The sequence below is a fragment of the Desmodus rotundus genome, chromosome 1 (assembly GCF_022682495.2).
Source record: "Desmodus rotundus isolate HL8 chromosome 1, HLdesRot8A.1, whole genome shotgun sequence".
Lineage (NCBI taxonomy): Eukaryota > Metazoa > Chordata > Mammalia > Chiroptera > Phyllostomidae > Desmodus > Desmodus rotundus.
This window is the reverse complement of record NC_071387.1, coordinates 155,977,385-155,993,500: the sequence shown is the minus strand read 5'-3', so window position 1 is coordinate 155,993,500 and position 16,116 is coordinate 155,977,385. Positions and strand designations below refer to the sequence as shown.

The window sequence follows — 16,116 nt, the reverse complement described above, 5'->3', positions numbered from 1 at the left end:
GCTTCTAGAAAAGTCTGTATTGATACACTGGGTCTGGCACATATAATGCCTCTTTTTTATTACCAAATCATAAGCATGTAATTCTGTAACATAAGAATATCACACTCAAGCACACCACATGAAATTTTAGGTGATGTGTTCAAATTGCTGTCTATCTCGTGTGAGACATTCAGGTACCCTGCCAACCACACTCAGGCAGGCAGGCATTACTTCTGCCGGACCCTGTGTTTAGCACCACCAGTGGGATGCCGTGGGATGGACACTGCAAAGCGATGCTTTCTCCGTAAGCAGAGGATGTGATTTGGGCATCAGCAAAGCAGGGGCATACCAAATTGTCCTTTGAGAAAGAATGTGATATTGCTATGAAATTAAAAAAAAAACAAAAACAACCAGAACTTTGCTGATTTTACAGAGTAGGTCATGTTTATTTTTAGTAACTTGTAGAGGAGTAAGGTTCTGATCTTTTCAGTGATTAGCAAGGATAAAGGTCTTAATTGGGCCTCGGAGCAACTCTGTGAGTTAGTGCTAAGTGAGAAAATCAATGCTTGGAATAAATAACTTGACAAATGCAACTTAGCTTGTGAGAGACAAAGCTGTTCTGTGTCAACCAAGAGACTACATGAGCTCTGGAAAAACTGCATCTGGTGTTACTGAGCAGGTTAAATAAGGTATCACAGGTCAAGGCCACTGCAGAGGGGTACTCATTGAGTTAGCGTCTAGCCCTCACTCACACACCAGCTTCAGCTCCTGTTTCCTCAGGTTGCACGTGCCATTGGAAACTTCCAGGCACTGGGGCTCTTCCTGGAGGGCAAGGGAACCTGCATTTCTGGCGTTTCTGGCACTGGAGTGTTTGGGTGAAGCATTTCTTAACTATTTCCTATTCAGTGTGGAATTGCCCCACAGGGAGTTCACGTTTCCTACTTTTCAGCCTGGCCCTGGCACCAGTTACCAGATTCAAAGGTAATTATCATCCCTATTTTGCCTAGAGCAAAGGTTGGCTGCTAAGAATGGGTGCTTTAGGGCTGGAGGTTCTTCCTCAAGCCCCAGCTGATCCAGACTGAGGGTGCAATGGAGCTGATTATCAGCAAGGCTGCCACTAAAACCAGGAACCACTTTAGAGCCAGAAACTATGAACATTTATTCCCAGGTTTCTGTAATTTTAACTCTCAGGCAAAAGTGCCCCAGGAAAGAGGCTGTGCCTGGGAGAAGGGAGGTTAAAGGAATAGCCTCATTTTTGGTGATGGAGGCATTTGTTCTCAGAAAATAGGAAGAGTGGGAATTCAAGGGAGACATGCAGTGGGGAAGTGAACTTAGCTTTTCTCTTTCATCACTGGTCTTGCTTAGAAGTCTGTCTGTAAGGATAACACATAGGAAAGCTGTAAAGGGCTTCTCAGTTTAAAAACGAAAACTCAGATGTTCTGTTCTGGGTAGTTTTCCTTTATCAAATTCAGTAACTCTTTCAAATCCAGACTCTCAGACATCATTGAAATAAAAGAACCACATCCAAGTAGGGCCTGGGGGCACAAAGTTCAATTCTTTAGCCTTTGGATAGAATGGTTCATGTCTGCCTTCTGGCCCCTGGTTTCAGCCAGCCCATAAGCATGCTCAGGTCCCATTTGGTCTTTTCAGAACCTCTCCCTTCATCCTTGATCATGCTGACTCCTCACACCAGCTCTCTCCTTTTAATCACAAACATCATAAAACATTAGTTCACACTTATTGCCTGAACTTTCACAACACCTGCTGGACAACCTCTTGCCCACCCATTTTATTGAAATGATTCTCAAATACCACCCAAGGCCAAAGCACTTGACATTACTTTGACACTATTGATGACTTTTCTTTCCTTTGAAAACTCCTTTTGCCTTAACAGCACTCTGGCTTTCTGTCCACCTGCTCCTTCTTGATTCCTTCACAGGCCCTGTCTCTGCTGTGAGTCACCGCTGTTCAACACCGGCTTTGAGACCTGTGTATTAGTCACCTTACCCCTGATGAGTTCATCACAGACAGGGCTTTCCCTATTACTTCCCTGTTAGTAACATCCAAAACTTTATCCTCAAAGTTAGCTGGTATCCCACGTTCAAGTCTATATTTACCTCTCATATTCTACTTAACTATGCCACACCGACATGCTGCTAATGGAATGACCTTTCCAATTTGAACATTACTAGGATCCTACACATTTAAGCTTAAAATTGTAAATTGTAACAATTCCTTATCTGTCATCACTGTTACCATTAACCTAAACATTTGCTGAATTTTGACAATTCCACCTCTTTTAAATCTTTCATCGAATTGCTTAAACACCAGACTTCTTAACTTGAAATTATATAATCAGACCGAAAACGACTCTTCTAGTCTTGCAAATCTGTCTCTTTGCTTTCCCATCTCTGTGCCTTTGTACCTATTATTTCCTTCTTGAAGAATGCCCTTAGGACCGGAGTCATCATTTGTGGGGCTTCATGCTTAAGGAAATTGTTCTTTTTCAAAAAGCAGGAAGAAGGCTAAAGGTACTAAAATGAAAGCTTTTCACCTGCTGTGATCTTCTCTGCTCACACACATGTTCTACTGTCCTATCAGACTTCACTTACAAAACATAACATCAAAGATAAAATTAAGAATACCAAGAGATGGCAGCAGAGCACAAAACTAAGAACGGGCCCTGCGTGACTGCATGGGTCGCACGCACACACACGAGTCTGCCCTGCGCTCATCGGTCTGGGATTTCCTCTGGCCTACCCACCTCCAAAGACAAGTCAAAGGCTGCCTCTGCTGGGCCGGTGGTGGAGCATCCCTGCTCCAGGCCTCTGCCCTGCTCGGCTCCAAAGATGGCTGTAGTGGTTTCCTCCTCGCACTCGGCGGAAGTTCTGAGAACATTTTCTATTTTTTATAGGTAAATTATTTTACTTAACCCATGATATCTGTAGACTCTCCTGTAAAAATCCAGCCTAAATTAAATATTACCTCAAGTTGGCATGCGGCTCAGTTCTTCATTTGATAAAACTAGACCCAAAATGATGGTAACTTTATATCTTCCAAACTTAAGCTATGGATTTCTTCTGCAGTAACAGCATTTGCATGTATCAAGTCTACCAGACCCTAGGTAGTGTGAAAGGAGGCAGAATTTTTTAAAATAAAATCTCATCACTTGAAGAATATTCTGATATATTTTTTTAATGAAAAAGAAACTAAGCCTTCTGAAGACCTGGATTTAAGTAAAAGATGAGTTGACTTTTTTCTAGAATATATCTTAGGTTTTATGGGGGAAAATGGTGGAAAAGCAAAAGATAATCTTAATTGGATATCATTTTTAGAGATATTAATATTTGTTTTTGAAGTCAATCTTTTTGATCTGAGTAGCAACAGAGCATGAGCTTTCCCATAAAATTAAGAATCCCACAATTAATTTGCTGTTCGTTAAATGCTGTAGGCTGTAGACTCGAAACAGCTGAAGCTCCACCATCATGTGGCAACATTTCCTATTTGCTATTAGTCTTTTAGTCTATTAGTTTACGTTTCTTAAAAGCAAGGGCTATGTCTTCATTCACCCTAGAATCCATGATGACACATCATAAGTGCTTAATAAATGTTTGCTGAACATAAATAGAGAGACCAAAGAAGAGAAAAGCACTGCAATTTCAAAGACGCGTGCAACATTTGTCCCAGCTGCTAACACGAAGTTCTTCCTTTGGCTGGCCAGGGCCTCCTTATTTTTCTTTTCATTTTCTAAATTAGGCGTTATGTTGATCTTTCTAAGGACATTCCAATTTATGAATAAATTTTGGTAATAGATATATCTTTTAGTTTATAAAAACGTATGCATTTATTACCTTTCTCAAATATTTAGATATAAGCCTATTTTCAACCTTTCTTTTGTTAAAGAAACTATTTTGATAAAGAAAGCAGAAATAAGGATGGAAGTGCTTTTTACACATTTTGATTTCAAAAATATTTTAACTTACTGAATGGTAGTGCCTTTCGCAATGACTTATGGAAAATTTTGTGTATTTAAGGAAGTTATCAAAGACTTTCATGGAAGTGCTTTGGTAAAGAAGTTGAACTTGATAAGAACTTTGAAATTCCCCCATTGGCTAAATACATAGATTACCCCAAGAACTATGATCCAATTCATATTCATCCTCCCCCACAAACACAAACATCCCTCTTTTTGAGTATTTTGAGTTGCAAATTGAGAAAGCTCAATTGCACTTGTGGGAGAAGCTACCTTTAAAAAACACGATAAAATGGAATAAATTTAAAGAGAAAAACGTTAATTAAAAAAATGCACCACAGACACTGCATCACTAAGAAAGCCAGTAACTTTACTGAATTGTCTGCAAAATACAAATTATACCTTATTTCCATCGGAGAAACTTTGGAAAATTCCCCACTTTTATTCACTACAGACAGCTGAATTAAGTCCCTTGAGATACAGAGGTGTGGTTTAACTTAGTTATAACATCTTGTCATCTAGTGGCGACAAAGTCCAGCTTATGCCGCTGTGAGCCTCTATTTGAATATTTGTTGCAAATGCTTGTATGCCCTCATTTACAAGCTGTTTTAATTACTGTCATTTAATGGAAACAAGTCCCCAGAAAAAGAAGGAAAATGATACAGCAAACCATCTGAAGCAATCCAAGTCCTATGCCTACAGTGACCCAGGTCGACTGTGCTCTGAGAGAACACTGGCACTGCATTCAAACCACAACAAAATCTGTCACTTGGCGGACCTCTCGGAATTAAAATGAGGTATGAATCAATTTGAGGTATGAATAGGGAAGGCAAATGCAATACCCGATTATGAAAATAACCAAAATGGACAAATTTAATGTAGAAGATATGTGGCTTGGATTGCTCCACATCTTTGGTTAAAACATATTTAAGAAAAGCCTTTAATTACATCTGTAGTCTGAAGCATGCGAACAGACACCAGTATTCCATCAATCTTCAAAAGATCTGTAGTGGCAAGAAATTCACGCCATAAAAGCGATGACATCACAGCAGATGGCACAGACGGGAGCAGATGAAGCGTGCCGTGTGCCGTGCTGAAGCAGCAGCCTTTACTGAGGGTTCGAGTGGCTGCTGCTTCTTAAAAGATTTTTTTTTTAAAGAAAGAAATACAAGCATTACTTTCTGAAAAAACAAACAAAAGAATAAAGGGAGCAAAAAAAAGCTATTTCTAAGTTAAGACAAGTGTGTAAGAAAAACAAATACATAAACTTGTGAGAGGGCAGATATTCTTTTAAAAAGTGTATTTGGATTTTTTAAAAAATTCTCACTTTAGGTAACCTTAAAGTGATCTGAGGATGATAGGCATTTTCATATTCATCACTACAAAATGCTAAATTCCACCTTTGGGAAAAAATAAGCCATTTTACTAAAAAACACAATTTTAAAAAAGGTTGAAATGAACGGCCTTCCATGCACCAATGCATACAATATACAGTTGTGCAGCTTGCATGTATTGCATCAGTGTTACCAGTATCTACGCTTAATATTACCAAAAAATCTTTTAAAATAGGATCAGGTATAACAACACTTGCAGCTGTGTAAAATGCCACTTACGGTTCTTCGACTTGCAATGAAGAATGTTTCCTAAAATGTTACTCTAGGATGGGCTATGTAAAATGGTATTCCCTCAGGGCTCTGCCCTAAACTCCTAATACAAAGGATTTACTGCAATAAAAACCCAAACCACACTAGCTTTGCAAATACAATAAATGGTAAATTACAGATAAGGTATAAGGGTAAAGATAGACAGTAATTGTTTACAGAAAGTGACTCGTCACAATCAAAATTGTGCTTCTTCTCATTAAATCGTTTTTAAAAATTCTCAGATTATCCCTTCGCTGTCTTGCCACCACTTTATGTGAATTCAGTAGTGGGAACAAGAGATGACTGGCATCCATTTTCAAGTGATTCCGTTCTGTCCATGTTCTTATAAAACTATTGTCAGAATTGCTATAAATAGCCAAGGCTTCTGCTGGTACTTCAGCATTAGAAATTCACTTTTTTCTTTGTTGCTGAGGCAAATTGCAGGTAAAAAATTAATATGGCTATTTTTTCATATTTTCACATAATGACCCTTTCCCACCCACTGATAATTTTCTACTGATATTGATAAAGTGTTTTGCAATGACAAAGAACATTGTGATATGTTTGCATATTTTATACACATCAAGTTTAAGAATGCATTGTAAGGATGGGATCAAGTTGATGGTGAGAAAAATGGTTTTCTTAGTTTTCTTCCCCTATATGTGAATGTGTGTATGCATATTTTCAGGGATGATTTTCTATGTTTCCTTTGCATAAATGTTTTTCTTTCATGTTCCATGGCTACCTTGAGTAGTGGGTTATACGAAATGATTAATAGATTTTTTGTTTGTTTTTAGTATATAAAACGTTAGTACAAGGCAGGTTAGCATCCTATATGGATACCACCAAAGGTGCATTGTGGTCTAATTGTAGATTTCAGATTAAGTTAAGAAAAATATAGCCTAGTTTAGTAAGGTCTCTTGGCTTTTGCCACCCAGCGGCAGCCTTTTTCAATGAGAAACACATAGCAACTGTGCAAGTAAAAGAAAAAAAGGGGGGGTAAGAAGTGTCCTGCGCGCGATATAGCAGTGTCGATCTTACTGTCTGCATCTTCTTTGCTGTGCATGTCAATGCATATGATTGGGGATGAATCGACAGATCTTCACATTCCAAGAGAAGGAAAATCATTTCTGGATGGAAATCTCTTTTAAACAACAAATATGAACTTTTTTTTTATGGCACTCACTTTTTAAAGGGTCTGAAAATTAATCCCTTATGGACAAATATTAGACAAGCATCATCATTATTTCTTGAAAAATTTAAAAAAGGGACATAGAGAGGTTCTTTAATGGGATTTCTTGAAATGGCTATTAAATCTCTTTATTGAAGAAAAAATAGATGACATACATGCTTTATGCAGAAGTGACATTTGGGGGTCCTGACACACTGGGATTGTTCAACAGTCCTTTATAGCTGACAAGATTGAGGGTCAGTTAAAATAATTAAAAACGGATGATGAAGCAACTATCCCTTTACCTGCTTCCTTCTTTTCTAGCACCCAATCTTCCACATTTTTCTTCTGTGGGAATTTACAACTTTTACACCAAGTAGACTTCATATCACTTGTTCCTAGGGCCATATTTGCAGGACGTGGGTCCCAACACAGCTTCTCTATTCTGGGCATATTTCTAAGAAAGCATATGAAATTCTGGGCTGAAAACCAATCCGATAATTTAGGATACAGACAAGTTATGGTATGCACTTACTGAATTCCAAGTTGCATGGTGAATGGTGAGATCAGATAGGGGCCCGGCGTTTGGTAAAAGTTCAAAAATAAAAAGGATAAAATAAACTAATTAGAGTATACAATGGATGTCACTTGACCCAATAGATTGCTACTATATTAAAAACAATTTAGGGTGTTGCAATGTGATATGTTCTAATCCCACAGGTTATCCTTTTGACAGCTGACCTTGAACTTATAAAATGTATGCAGAGTAAAAGAAAACAGAAAGAAAATAGTTACTCAAATGTGCAACTGCACAAATATCCCCCCTCCCGCTATTAAGATAACAAAACTTCTGCTATTACCATAATATTATATATATTAGAAAGCTATACACAAGCATGTTAATTTCACAGATTTTTTAAAAGATTCTTAATATTTTATATAATTAGAAATACACATTTCAAAAACAAAACTTCTACAAAGAGAAAACAGTTATCTTGGTTAGCAAAGCATGGAGTTCTTCATGGCTTAGGGTAGTGCTTTCTATACAAAAAGTCCTTTTTGGTTTTTACAGGACTGTTTAAAATATTAGCGAAGCTATCAAGGGGGAAAAACACATTTTGGCTTAAGTAAACTACAAAAAGCCACAAATGCTTTGCAAACTCTGTCTTACCTTTTATATGAAAATAAGCAAAATGTAATGTACATATTTTTTATACTTTTATTTAATAAGAGATGCAGACCCATATTTCTTTATTTATTTAATTAAATACGTTAGCCCTCAAACTCCACATATTTTTTTTAAATAGGTATGGTCCTCTTTTAATGGTCATTGATCCTTTTTACTGAGTGCCATACGCCAATGATATGCCTGCAGGTTTGTGAGCGTTCTCAGGATGTTAGGTGACATTAACCAATGGCCACCCTTTGCCGGGTCTGTCCAAAACATCTATACATTTTTCTATATGTTGCATAACAGCTGCTCTCTCTTTCAGTAAAGATCTGCCTCTTTTGGCAAATGTTTTCCTTTTGTCTATTTACATGTAAATAACGTTGAACCTGCAACATGACACTATCTATTGTAACATACATTTTGCAAAGGAGCACAACAGTGAAAAGAAGTTAGCCTTAAAATCTATTTTGTACAAGTGTTCTGTTGTACAACTCAAGTCCTAAGCTTATCTCAGCATTTCTGTTTATCTTTATACTGTATCACTGAGGCAATTTAAAAGTACTTTTACAAAACAGAGTACCTGACTTTTTTTCCACACACAGCACATATAATGCATATCGACCCCCCTTCCCCATTAAGGTATAGCACACACACACACTGCAAGAAAAAAAAAAAAACTATTAAGTAATAATCTGATCATGTTGCCCATCCTTCAGAGAGTCGCATGCGCTTGACGGAGGGACTTTCCCTTTCGTCCGGCGAAGGTCTGGTGAGTCCAATGGGGGAGTGGAATTCGTTCCGGTGATCCTCTCGGTCGCTCCCGTCATAGGAACTGCTACAGCTGCTCAAGCTGTCAACAGGAGATCTCCCCGCCTCGTGGCGCGTGTGTTGTGGGTATCTCGAAGGGGTGGTGGTACGGTCTCTAGGAGGAGAAACAGGTTCTGACTTGATGTTGAGGCTTTGAGTAGAAGGCAGGGAGAGATTTGAACTCTGAGATAAATGAGTGCTAGTGCAAGCTCTGTAGGAGGAAAGGAAACCCAGTTACAGATGGAGGAGGCCTGGAGCCCCCAGGAACTCACAATTACATAAAACATCAGCTTAAAGACTCGCATAGACACCAGAGTATGCCCAGAGGGAGGAGAAGTTGCTTAGAAGCACAGAGAGGCATTGCCTTCTCAGAGCAATTTAGGGTACCTCTGCTGATTTTGCCTGGCAGTAATTACAGTATTTAACTGGCCCAGGCTCATGAATCACACCTCTGGTCTGACAGGCTTCCTAAATGTATAGGTACCAGTTTGAAAAGTTTTAACTAGACATGCTGGAAAAAGCATTTTCTGTGTCTGTGGAATTTCTCCCTAGACTAGTTCCAAAATTGAGTTTAAGATTTAAGATACAGTGTTTAGCTTTTGAATCAGACTTCCTTGATTTACTAATGCCAGTGTTTGAAAATTATTGTAAAAACTTTATTATGGGTATAAATGTTTCTCTCAATTTGATAAGCACTTACACACTAAGTTGCATTGTCTTCAGAGAAAGTAAAAAGAGTTCAAATTTCAAGTGAATAGAATCCATAAAAGGCTACCTATAACCATACCTAGTGAAAAGCTTGAAGAGGGGAAAGACGGGGAAGGGGGAAGAAAGTTGAAAATTATCTGCAGAAATTTTAAGTACTGGCTTAAAAAACACTTAGACTTCCTACCTCACTGAAACTGATAAAATTGTACTTTCTTCATCCTTTCTCAGCTACATGGGATGAAAATGCTGTTTATTTTCCACAATTAACCTCAACTTTCCTAACGCTAGTCTCACTCTGCTAGAATACTTAGGGTGCCACTCCACTTATTTATGATGGGCATTTATTGGTGAATCTGGATTTGCCCAAGAAAAGGTTGTTGTAAAGAAGGATCTAGTATAATTTTTTTGCGTTTATAACCCTTAGCCCTTATTTGTTCCAGGAGAGTAAAACTTGCTCTTATTCCAAAATGTGGGAGGATTCAGATACTTGCAATTCTGGAGGGAAAAGCATTAAGCCCTGAGGGTCGATTAGCAATCCCAACGACTTTCATCAGGGGAAACGATAGTGACATGCTGACATAAATTTTAAGAGGCTTGCACTGCTCTTCTGTTCTGATTGTGCTGACATCCACAGCTAGAGCCAGCACGACCTGCCCTTATTGTCCAGAGAATACAGAACTCTCTTTGACTGCGGAAGAGCCACAGCAAAGAATAATCCAGAGACACACCCATTTTAAACAAAGGAAAGCAAGCCTACCTACCCATGTGTATGATTATGTTACCTTCCAATGGACAGAAATGGATGGCATTAAAATGTCATCATGAGCCATGAGAAAAATGGGCATATATTTTAGAGCAAAAGTGGAGTAACTTGGGGCTGGCTTTTTGAAAGATGCAATTCAGGCTCAAGTTGTATAGAGATAACAAAATTAGTCAGAAATGAGTTTATCTTTGAGTGATGTTTTATACAAAAGCACCACCTACTGGCAAAGAACTACTTTCCTTCTCTTATTAATAGATGAGATGATGTCGAAAATGACATAAAGGGGAATTATTTGTTTCCCTAATGAACCTTGCTTTCTCTGGCTTTTACGATCTTATAGAATCAAAGCAGTTTTAGCATTTTTATCAAGATACTTTAGTGAGTATATATAATTTTCAATCACCTGTTTATTTTATGGGCTACATACTCATTTTCTAAGCGTTTTAACTAGGTAAAGCTTAAGTCAATAAGATATTAAAGTTGGGGGGGACCTGTATTTCAAAAGGATGCATGATGGTAGGCTATTTTATCTTGTGTTAACATTACTTAATAATTCATTTTGATGTCACAGGAAATCAACTTTTGACTTCTGGAAGAAAGAATGTTCCTGGCTCTGGATAAGGAAGACAATTTCACTAAAACTTAATGAAATGCCTCTACTATGAATCACACACTGTTTGATAATGAATGCCAATTAGGAGTCTGAAAATGAAGTGGCATATCAATAAATAGTTTCTTCTGCCCTTTGACATTTAGGTTGTGCTCGTAAGCTGGGGACATGGAAAACAAGGAGAAATATTTGTTGATTTGGACCAGTAAAAGCAGTTAATCTGGATAAAGCAAGAGAAAAGTAATATAATCAAAAAGCTATTTCTTTAATACAGTGTTTGGAAGCTGCATTATCTCCCAATGTCCACTGGCTTGTACAGGTTTTGCTATATTTCTTCTCCATAAAAGACAAAACACTTACTGTTATCCCTTTCCATGAACAAATAGGCAAGTCCCTAAGTTCATCTTTTGGTGGCATTTCATCTTACACTGAAAGCATATATGAAGCATTTTGAGTAGTTCTGGGGACTCTAAATGCACAGTAATCATATATAAGTGATATCTGAGATTCAGCTTCATTATACTGTGGCAAAGGATTCAAAATAGAATGAAATTTAATTGACTAGCCTCTATTATCAAGGAAGTAGTTTCTTGAAAAGAAAAAAAAGGAACATTAACAATCACTTAGCTGTATACATGCTAGGTTCAAATATAAGCACATTAGTTTACTTGTTCTTGAAAACAAAATTTATATAGACACAGATAACTGTGAAATCCTTTCTATGAGTAGGTGATAAAGAGGTGGGTGGGGAGGACAGAAGCCAGTCATGCAAGGTGCCCCTATCAAGTCCTCTGCAAGTTTTCACTGACTATAGATGCCTTCCTACCAGAAGACACCTACCCTTCTCCATAATTGTTCAAAAATGAAACATGACTGGAGAGTTTTATTCAGGTTTCTTAATGCCTCCACCTGGAAATTAGGCTATCAGACTATATTTAACCTAACCTTTTAAAAGTCTTCTTTACTCGAAGTTACCTCCTTTCAGTATGTACAGAACACCCACATCAACAAAGATAATGTATAAAAGTGCTTCCAGAAAACAGGATGCCCTTGTTTGTAGATGGTGGGAGAAAAACACCTACAAATTTGAGGGTCTTTTTCTCAAATCTAAGTATTCGAATGATTTTCACTAACCTTTGATGGCAAGGTCCTTCTGCCAGCTGTCTCTGCTCCCTACATCAAATCAGGTTCTTGTGTGTGTGTGTTTTTTTAAGGATTTTATTTACTTTTAGAGAGATGGGAAGGGAAGGGGAGAGGGAGAGAAACCTCAATGTGTGAGAGAAACATCATGGGTTAGTTGCCTCTTGCACGCCCCCAACTGGGGACATGCCCACAACCCAGGCATGTGTCCTGACCGGAAATTGAACCTGGGACCTTTCGGTTCACAGGCTGGTGCTCAATCCACTGAGTCACACCAATCAGGGCTCAAATCAGTTTATGACATTTATCTAACTTGCCTTCATAAGGTCAGATACTAGACAGTGTTAAAAGTATAATTTTGAAGAGTTAAAATATTTCCATAAACAAAATACAAACAGCTCTTTTGTGCTTTATAATTTTGAGAAAAAATTGTGGTGACCATCTTGGGCTGCTGGGAGTATCTACTTTGGCGAGGCTGAAATGAATTTTACTCTGTTGTGAACACTGCATCTATCCAGAAGAACGTGAACCCACCACACAAGTGTATGAGACCAGTTTACCCAGGAAAAAAATCAATTTTTACAATTAATTTACAGTGTAAGAAATTAAGTCAGCTCAGAAAATTCACTTTTATATAAATATTACAACTTGGGCTTAAAAAACATTTAACATTCAATTGTATGAGCATGGGCTAGTCCATTTGAAGGACCCTCTTCTTGAAAAGCTACTCGGGGTGTGTGTGTGTGTGTGTGTGCGTGTGTGTGTGTGTGTGTGTGTGAGAGAGAGAGAGAGAGAGAGAGAGAGGGAGAGAGAAAGAAGCCTGGGGTTGGGGGTGGGGAGGAAGGAGTGAAGAGAAGGAATAGTAAATAGGTAGGTGGGCCAAAATTAGGAGGACTGGAAGTGTGTCCCATCCTATCTAAGGGATAAGGGAAGTGATTAAGTGCAACAAAAACTCCTAGACCAAATTCAGACTCAAATTTGCACCATGAGAACTGGTGTAGAAACGTCAGAACTAAACAAAATGCTTCATGCTTGTCTGTCGCAATGCAGTTCCTCTCTAGTGGAGTCCTCCCCTTTCCCATTTACCGAAACCTCTATTAAGAGCAGCAGAGAATTCGATTCTTCCCATGAAATAGAAGATAATTTGAAAATTGTAGTTAAAATACATAAATATGTGTTTTATATGTAAAATGCAAATTGTCAGGTGCTATTAAAAAGAAAAGAAAGCCACATTCAGAGAAAATATAGCTTTTGACATTGATAATTTCTAAGGAAATCTAGTGCTGTAACAGATGGATCTTGTGAAAAATGAGAAGTAAACAGCAACCTTTCTCTTTGTCGAGAAGCAAGCACATGGTGGACCCACCACTGAGCCACAGCGGTGTGATGCCACCTGTGTCTATGTGAAGATTGCCTGGACGGAACAATGCACTTACTGATAATCACCTAGAAAAGTGACTGCAGTACATTTCTGCTTAGTTAACATTTCTGAGAAAAGTTAAATGTCCTAAAAATGCTCTGATGCTGGTCAACATTTAATATGGTAACAATTTTAACAATTGCTAAAGGTAACAATTTTTCAAGAAAGCAGAGCACCACTGTCGTGCAAATTTATTTTATTATTTACACGAAAGCTTAGCTTTCTGACAATAGTCACCAGTGAGTAGGGTGCGCATAAGCAAATGGTGAATGGGTGAGGACCCCGTTACCAGAGTGCTAAGCTCTGTGGCAGGAACCTCCTGAAAGCTGCTGGGGCAGGGAGGGGTAAGAGAGATGGAGCTGTGGCTTCAGTCAGTGACTGGTATAACTACTCAGTAGTCTTATGCTCATTATCACCTTAGAAGCAGAACCGTGGGGCTAGTTAACTCCTCTAACCTGAAGGCTCAGCAGAAGAGTAAACGTGAGGCATACGGAATGTTTCCAAAACAAGAAAACCTGTTTTCTTTAAATATTTTATATCCTCCTAGTATTTTCTTTTGAAGGTTAATTGCAGCTTTAGAATTATTAATGAAACAAAGTGTGGTCTTCAATTTGTGTTTTAAACTTTAAAATAAAAACTATTCGTTTTACAAGGGGTGTGAATGTGACTTCATGGCCTTTAAAAGGTTTGAACATTTCCGTAGTTTAATGAAGGGAGTCATTTCTGTGATAAAGACATTATCTCAAAACTACCACGAGGGGGCAGAAATATACATCTTCTGACCAGAAAAACAAAAAAAATATTTTTATACCCAAATTTAGATAATTAGTGTATGTATGCACATATTCATATGTATATTTATGTTAATGAACACAATATTTATAAATATATACTTTGGGTAGATGATAAATACATGAAATCTGTATATCGATGGAACAATTGATCCTATGAGTATTACTGTAACATTTGCATGAACTATGTGATTCATACTAAGTGAGGATTTTCCAGTATCTCGAAAAAATTCAAGAACTTATAACCAAAAATGTCGTCTTATGTCCCACATGGGCCATATGAAAACTTAACTAAATAATAACATGTTATTGATGGAAGTGGGAATGAATATAGTCTAAAACAACAGGGCAATAACTTACGTCCTTAGCACAGAGCTCCCCCTTCTCTTCAAGAATTAAGTAATATTTAAGCTGCTTGAAAGCTCTCGATCTGACAATTACTTTCAGATTTTGATAAGGTAGCATTTTATATCCTCTAGTGGGACACTAGAGCACAGCAGAGATTGCCATTTGCCATTTGAAAGTGCATTGTGAAAGGTGGTATAACAGGAATGACACTGCTTACCCCAGCTGACTGAGGGCGGACGGCGGCATGTTGTGCAGGTGCTGCTGCTGCCAGCCAGTGACCGACCCCAGGTGGAGGGCGCTGGCGGTGTTAAACCCGGACAGAGACGACAGGTCAGCGCTACTCAGAGAGTACTCTGGATCACACACAAAACCATAAGGGAAAACAGTTAGTCTGGGGATTGTCAAATGATGAACAGAGTAAACCTTTTCAATTTTCAAAACATTCTATTAGCATTATTTAATGATATAATTTTTTTTTACTTTTGTGGTGGGAGAAGAAAGAGAAACATATCAGGTAGAGCTTTAATTTAAAAGAGATATACTATGTTCCAAAAAATAAGCATTCCATGAAAGCTTCAAAGGAACACAACTTGCAATTCTAGTGTACTAGAACTACAATGCGGTATGACAGTTTATACATATGTGACGATTTAGAAATGTTTTTAAAACAATCCCAAGGAAGTGAACTATCTATTACATCAAATAAGTAACCACTCATTTTCCTTGAAATTGTTCTTCTCTATTGAAGTCAGGTTGGGTTAGTAAAACTTTTAGTCCCTTGAAAATGTGAAAAATATTCACTTTGCCTTAGTAATGAATAGTTAATCATATAGCGCTCTGAACACCACAGGTACTAAATACAGCCTAACAGACTAAAAGATAGTATCTTTTTCATCTTGTTTTTTAATAAAAAAGTATTTAATGTACTATTTGAAGGTGGCAAAGCTACTCACCGGTACCATATGTTGTTGAAATGGCTGATGGATATCCTCCCATCCCTTGTCCTGGTAAAGTGGGAGTTGCTACAGAAACCACTGGGGTAGCCAATGACTGAGCAGACTGGGAGTTATTTATCCTCTGATTCTTTTAAAGTAAATAAAAAGACATTATTGGTGAAATTTTTAAAAAAGTTAAAAATATTAGATTTCAGTATTGGTTTTGCACATAAAGATATAACTTGGTACAAATCTCATGAAATTAATCATTTAACATGTGTCTCTATGAACTCTGCCAACCCTATCATTTACAATCTTTCAAGAGACCAGTTGTTACCATAGTAACCCATTACATCAGTATCTCCTAGGCAACTGAACTAGTAACAAGTACCATTGCTTTATTATGGGTAAAAACAGACTATGTTGAAAACTGATGAAATATGTATACTGTACTTCTATTGTTTCAGTTTTTATTCAAATGCAAATTTAAAAAAATTAAAATCAACCACGGTGGTTTAATCCTCAGTTCTATATACAGCAGAGCAGACTGGTAGAGTTTCATGCTATATTCTGACCAGAAGGTGGTGCTCTGTCCACTTTTTTCAGACTCTTCTAAACTTCCCTCAAACTAGATGGCAAAGCAGTTAACAAGTATAT

General features: G+C 37.8%; 1 protein-coding gene across 24 annotated transcripts in view; it reads right to left on the bottom strand.

Annotated features, from left to right (window-relative positions):
* Window positions 1–4,301: 4,301 nt before the first annotated feature.
* The window catches only part of MEF2C (myocyte enhancer factor 2C), a 161,473-nt gene continuing 149,658 nt past the window's right edge, over window positions 4,302–16,116 (bottom strand). For 20 of the 24 annotated variants that reach the window (XM_045197815.2, XM_053911963.1, XM_045197816.2 and 17 more), the window contains 3 exons: window positions 15,478–15,607; window positions 14,742–14,877; window positions 4,302–8,955 (listed from right to left, as the gene is read on the bottom strand). In XM_045197815.2, the coding sequence (XP_045053750.1) occupies window positions 8,634–8,955; window positions 14,742–14,877; window positions 15,478–15,607 (588 nt within the window). In that variant the 3' untranslated portion in view covers window positions 4,302–8,633. The remainder of the gene's footprint in view (window positions 8,956–14,741; window positions 14,878–15,477; window positions 15,608–16,116) is intronic. The other 4 variants (XM_045197834.3, XM_045197832.3, XM_024563515.4 and 1 more) reach the window with 2 other exon arrangements.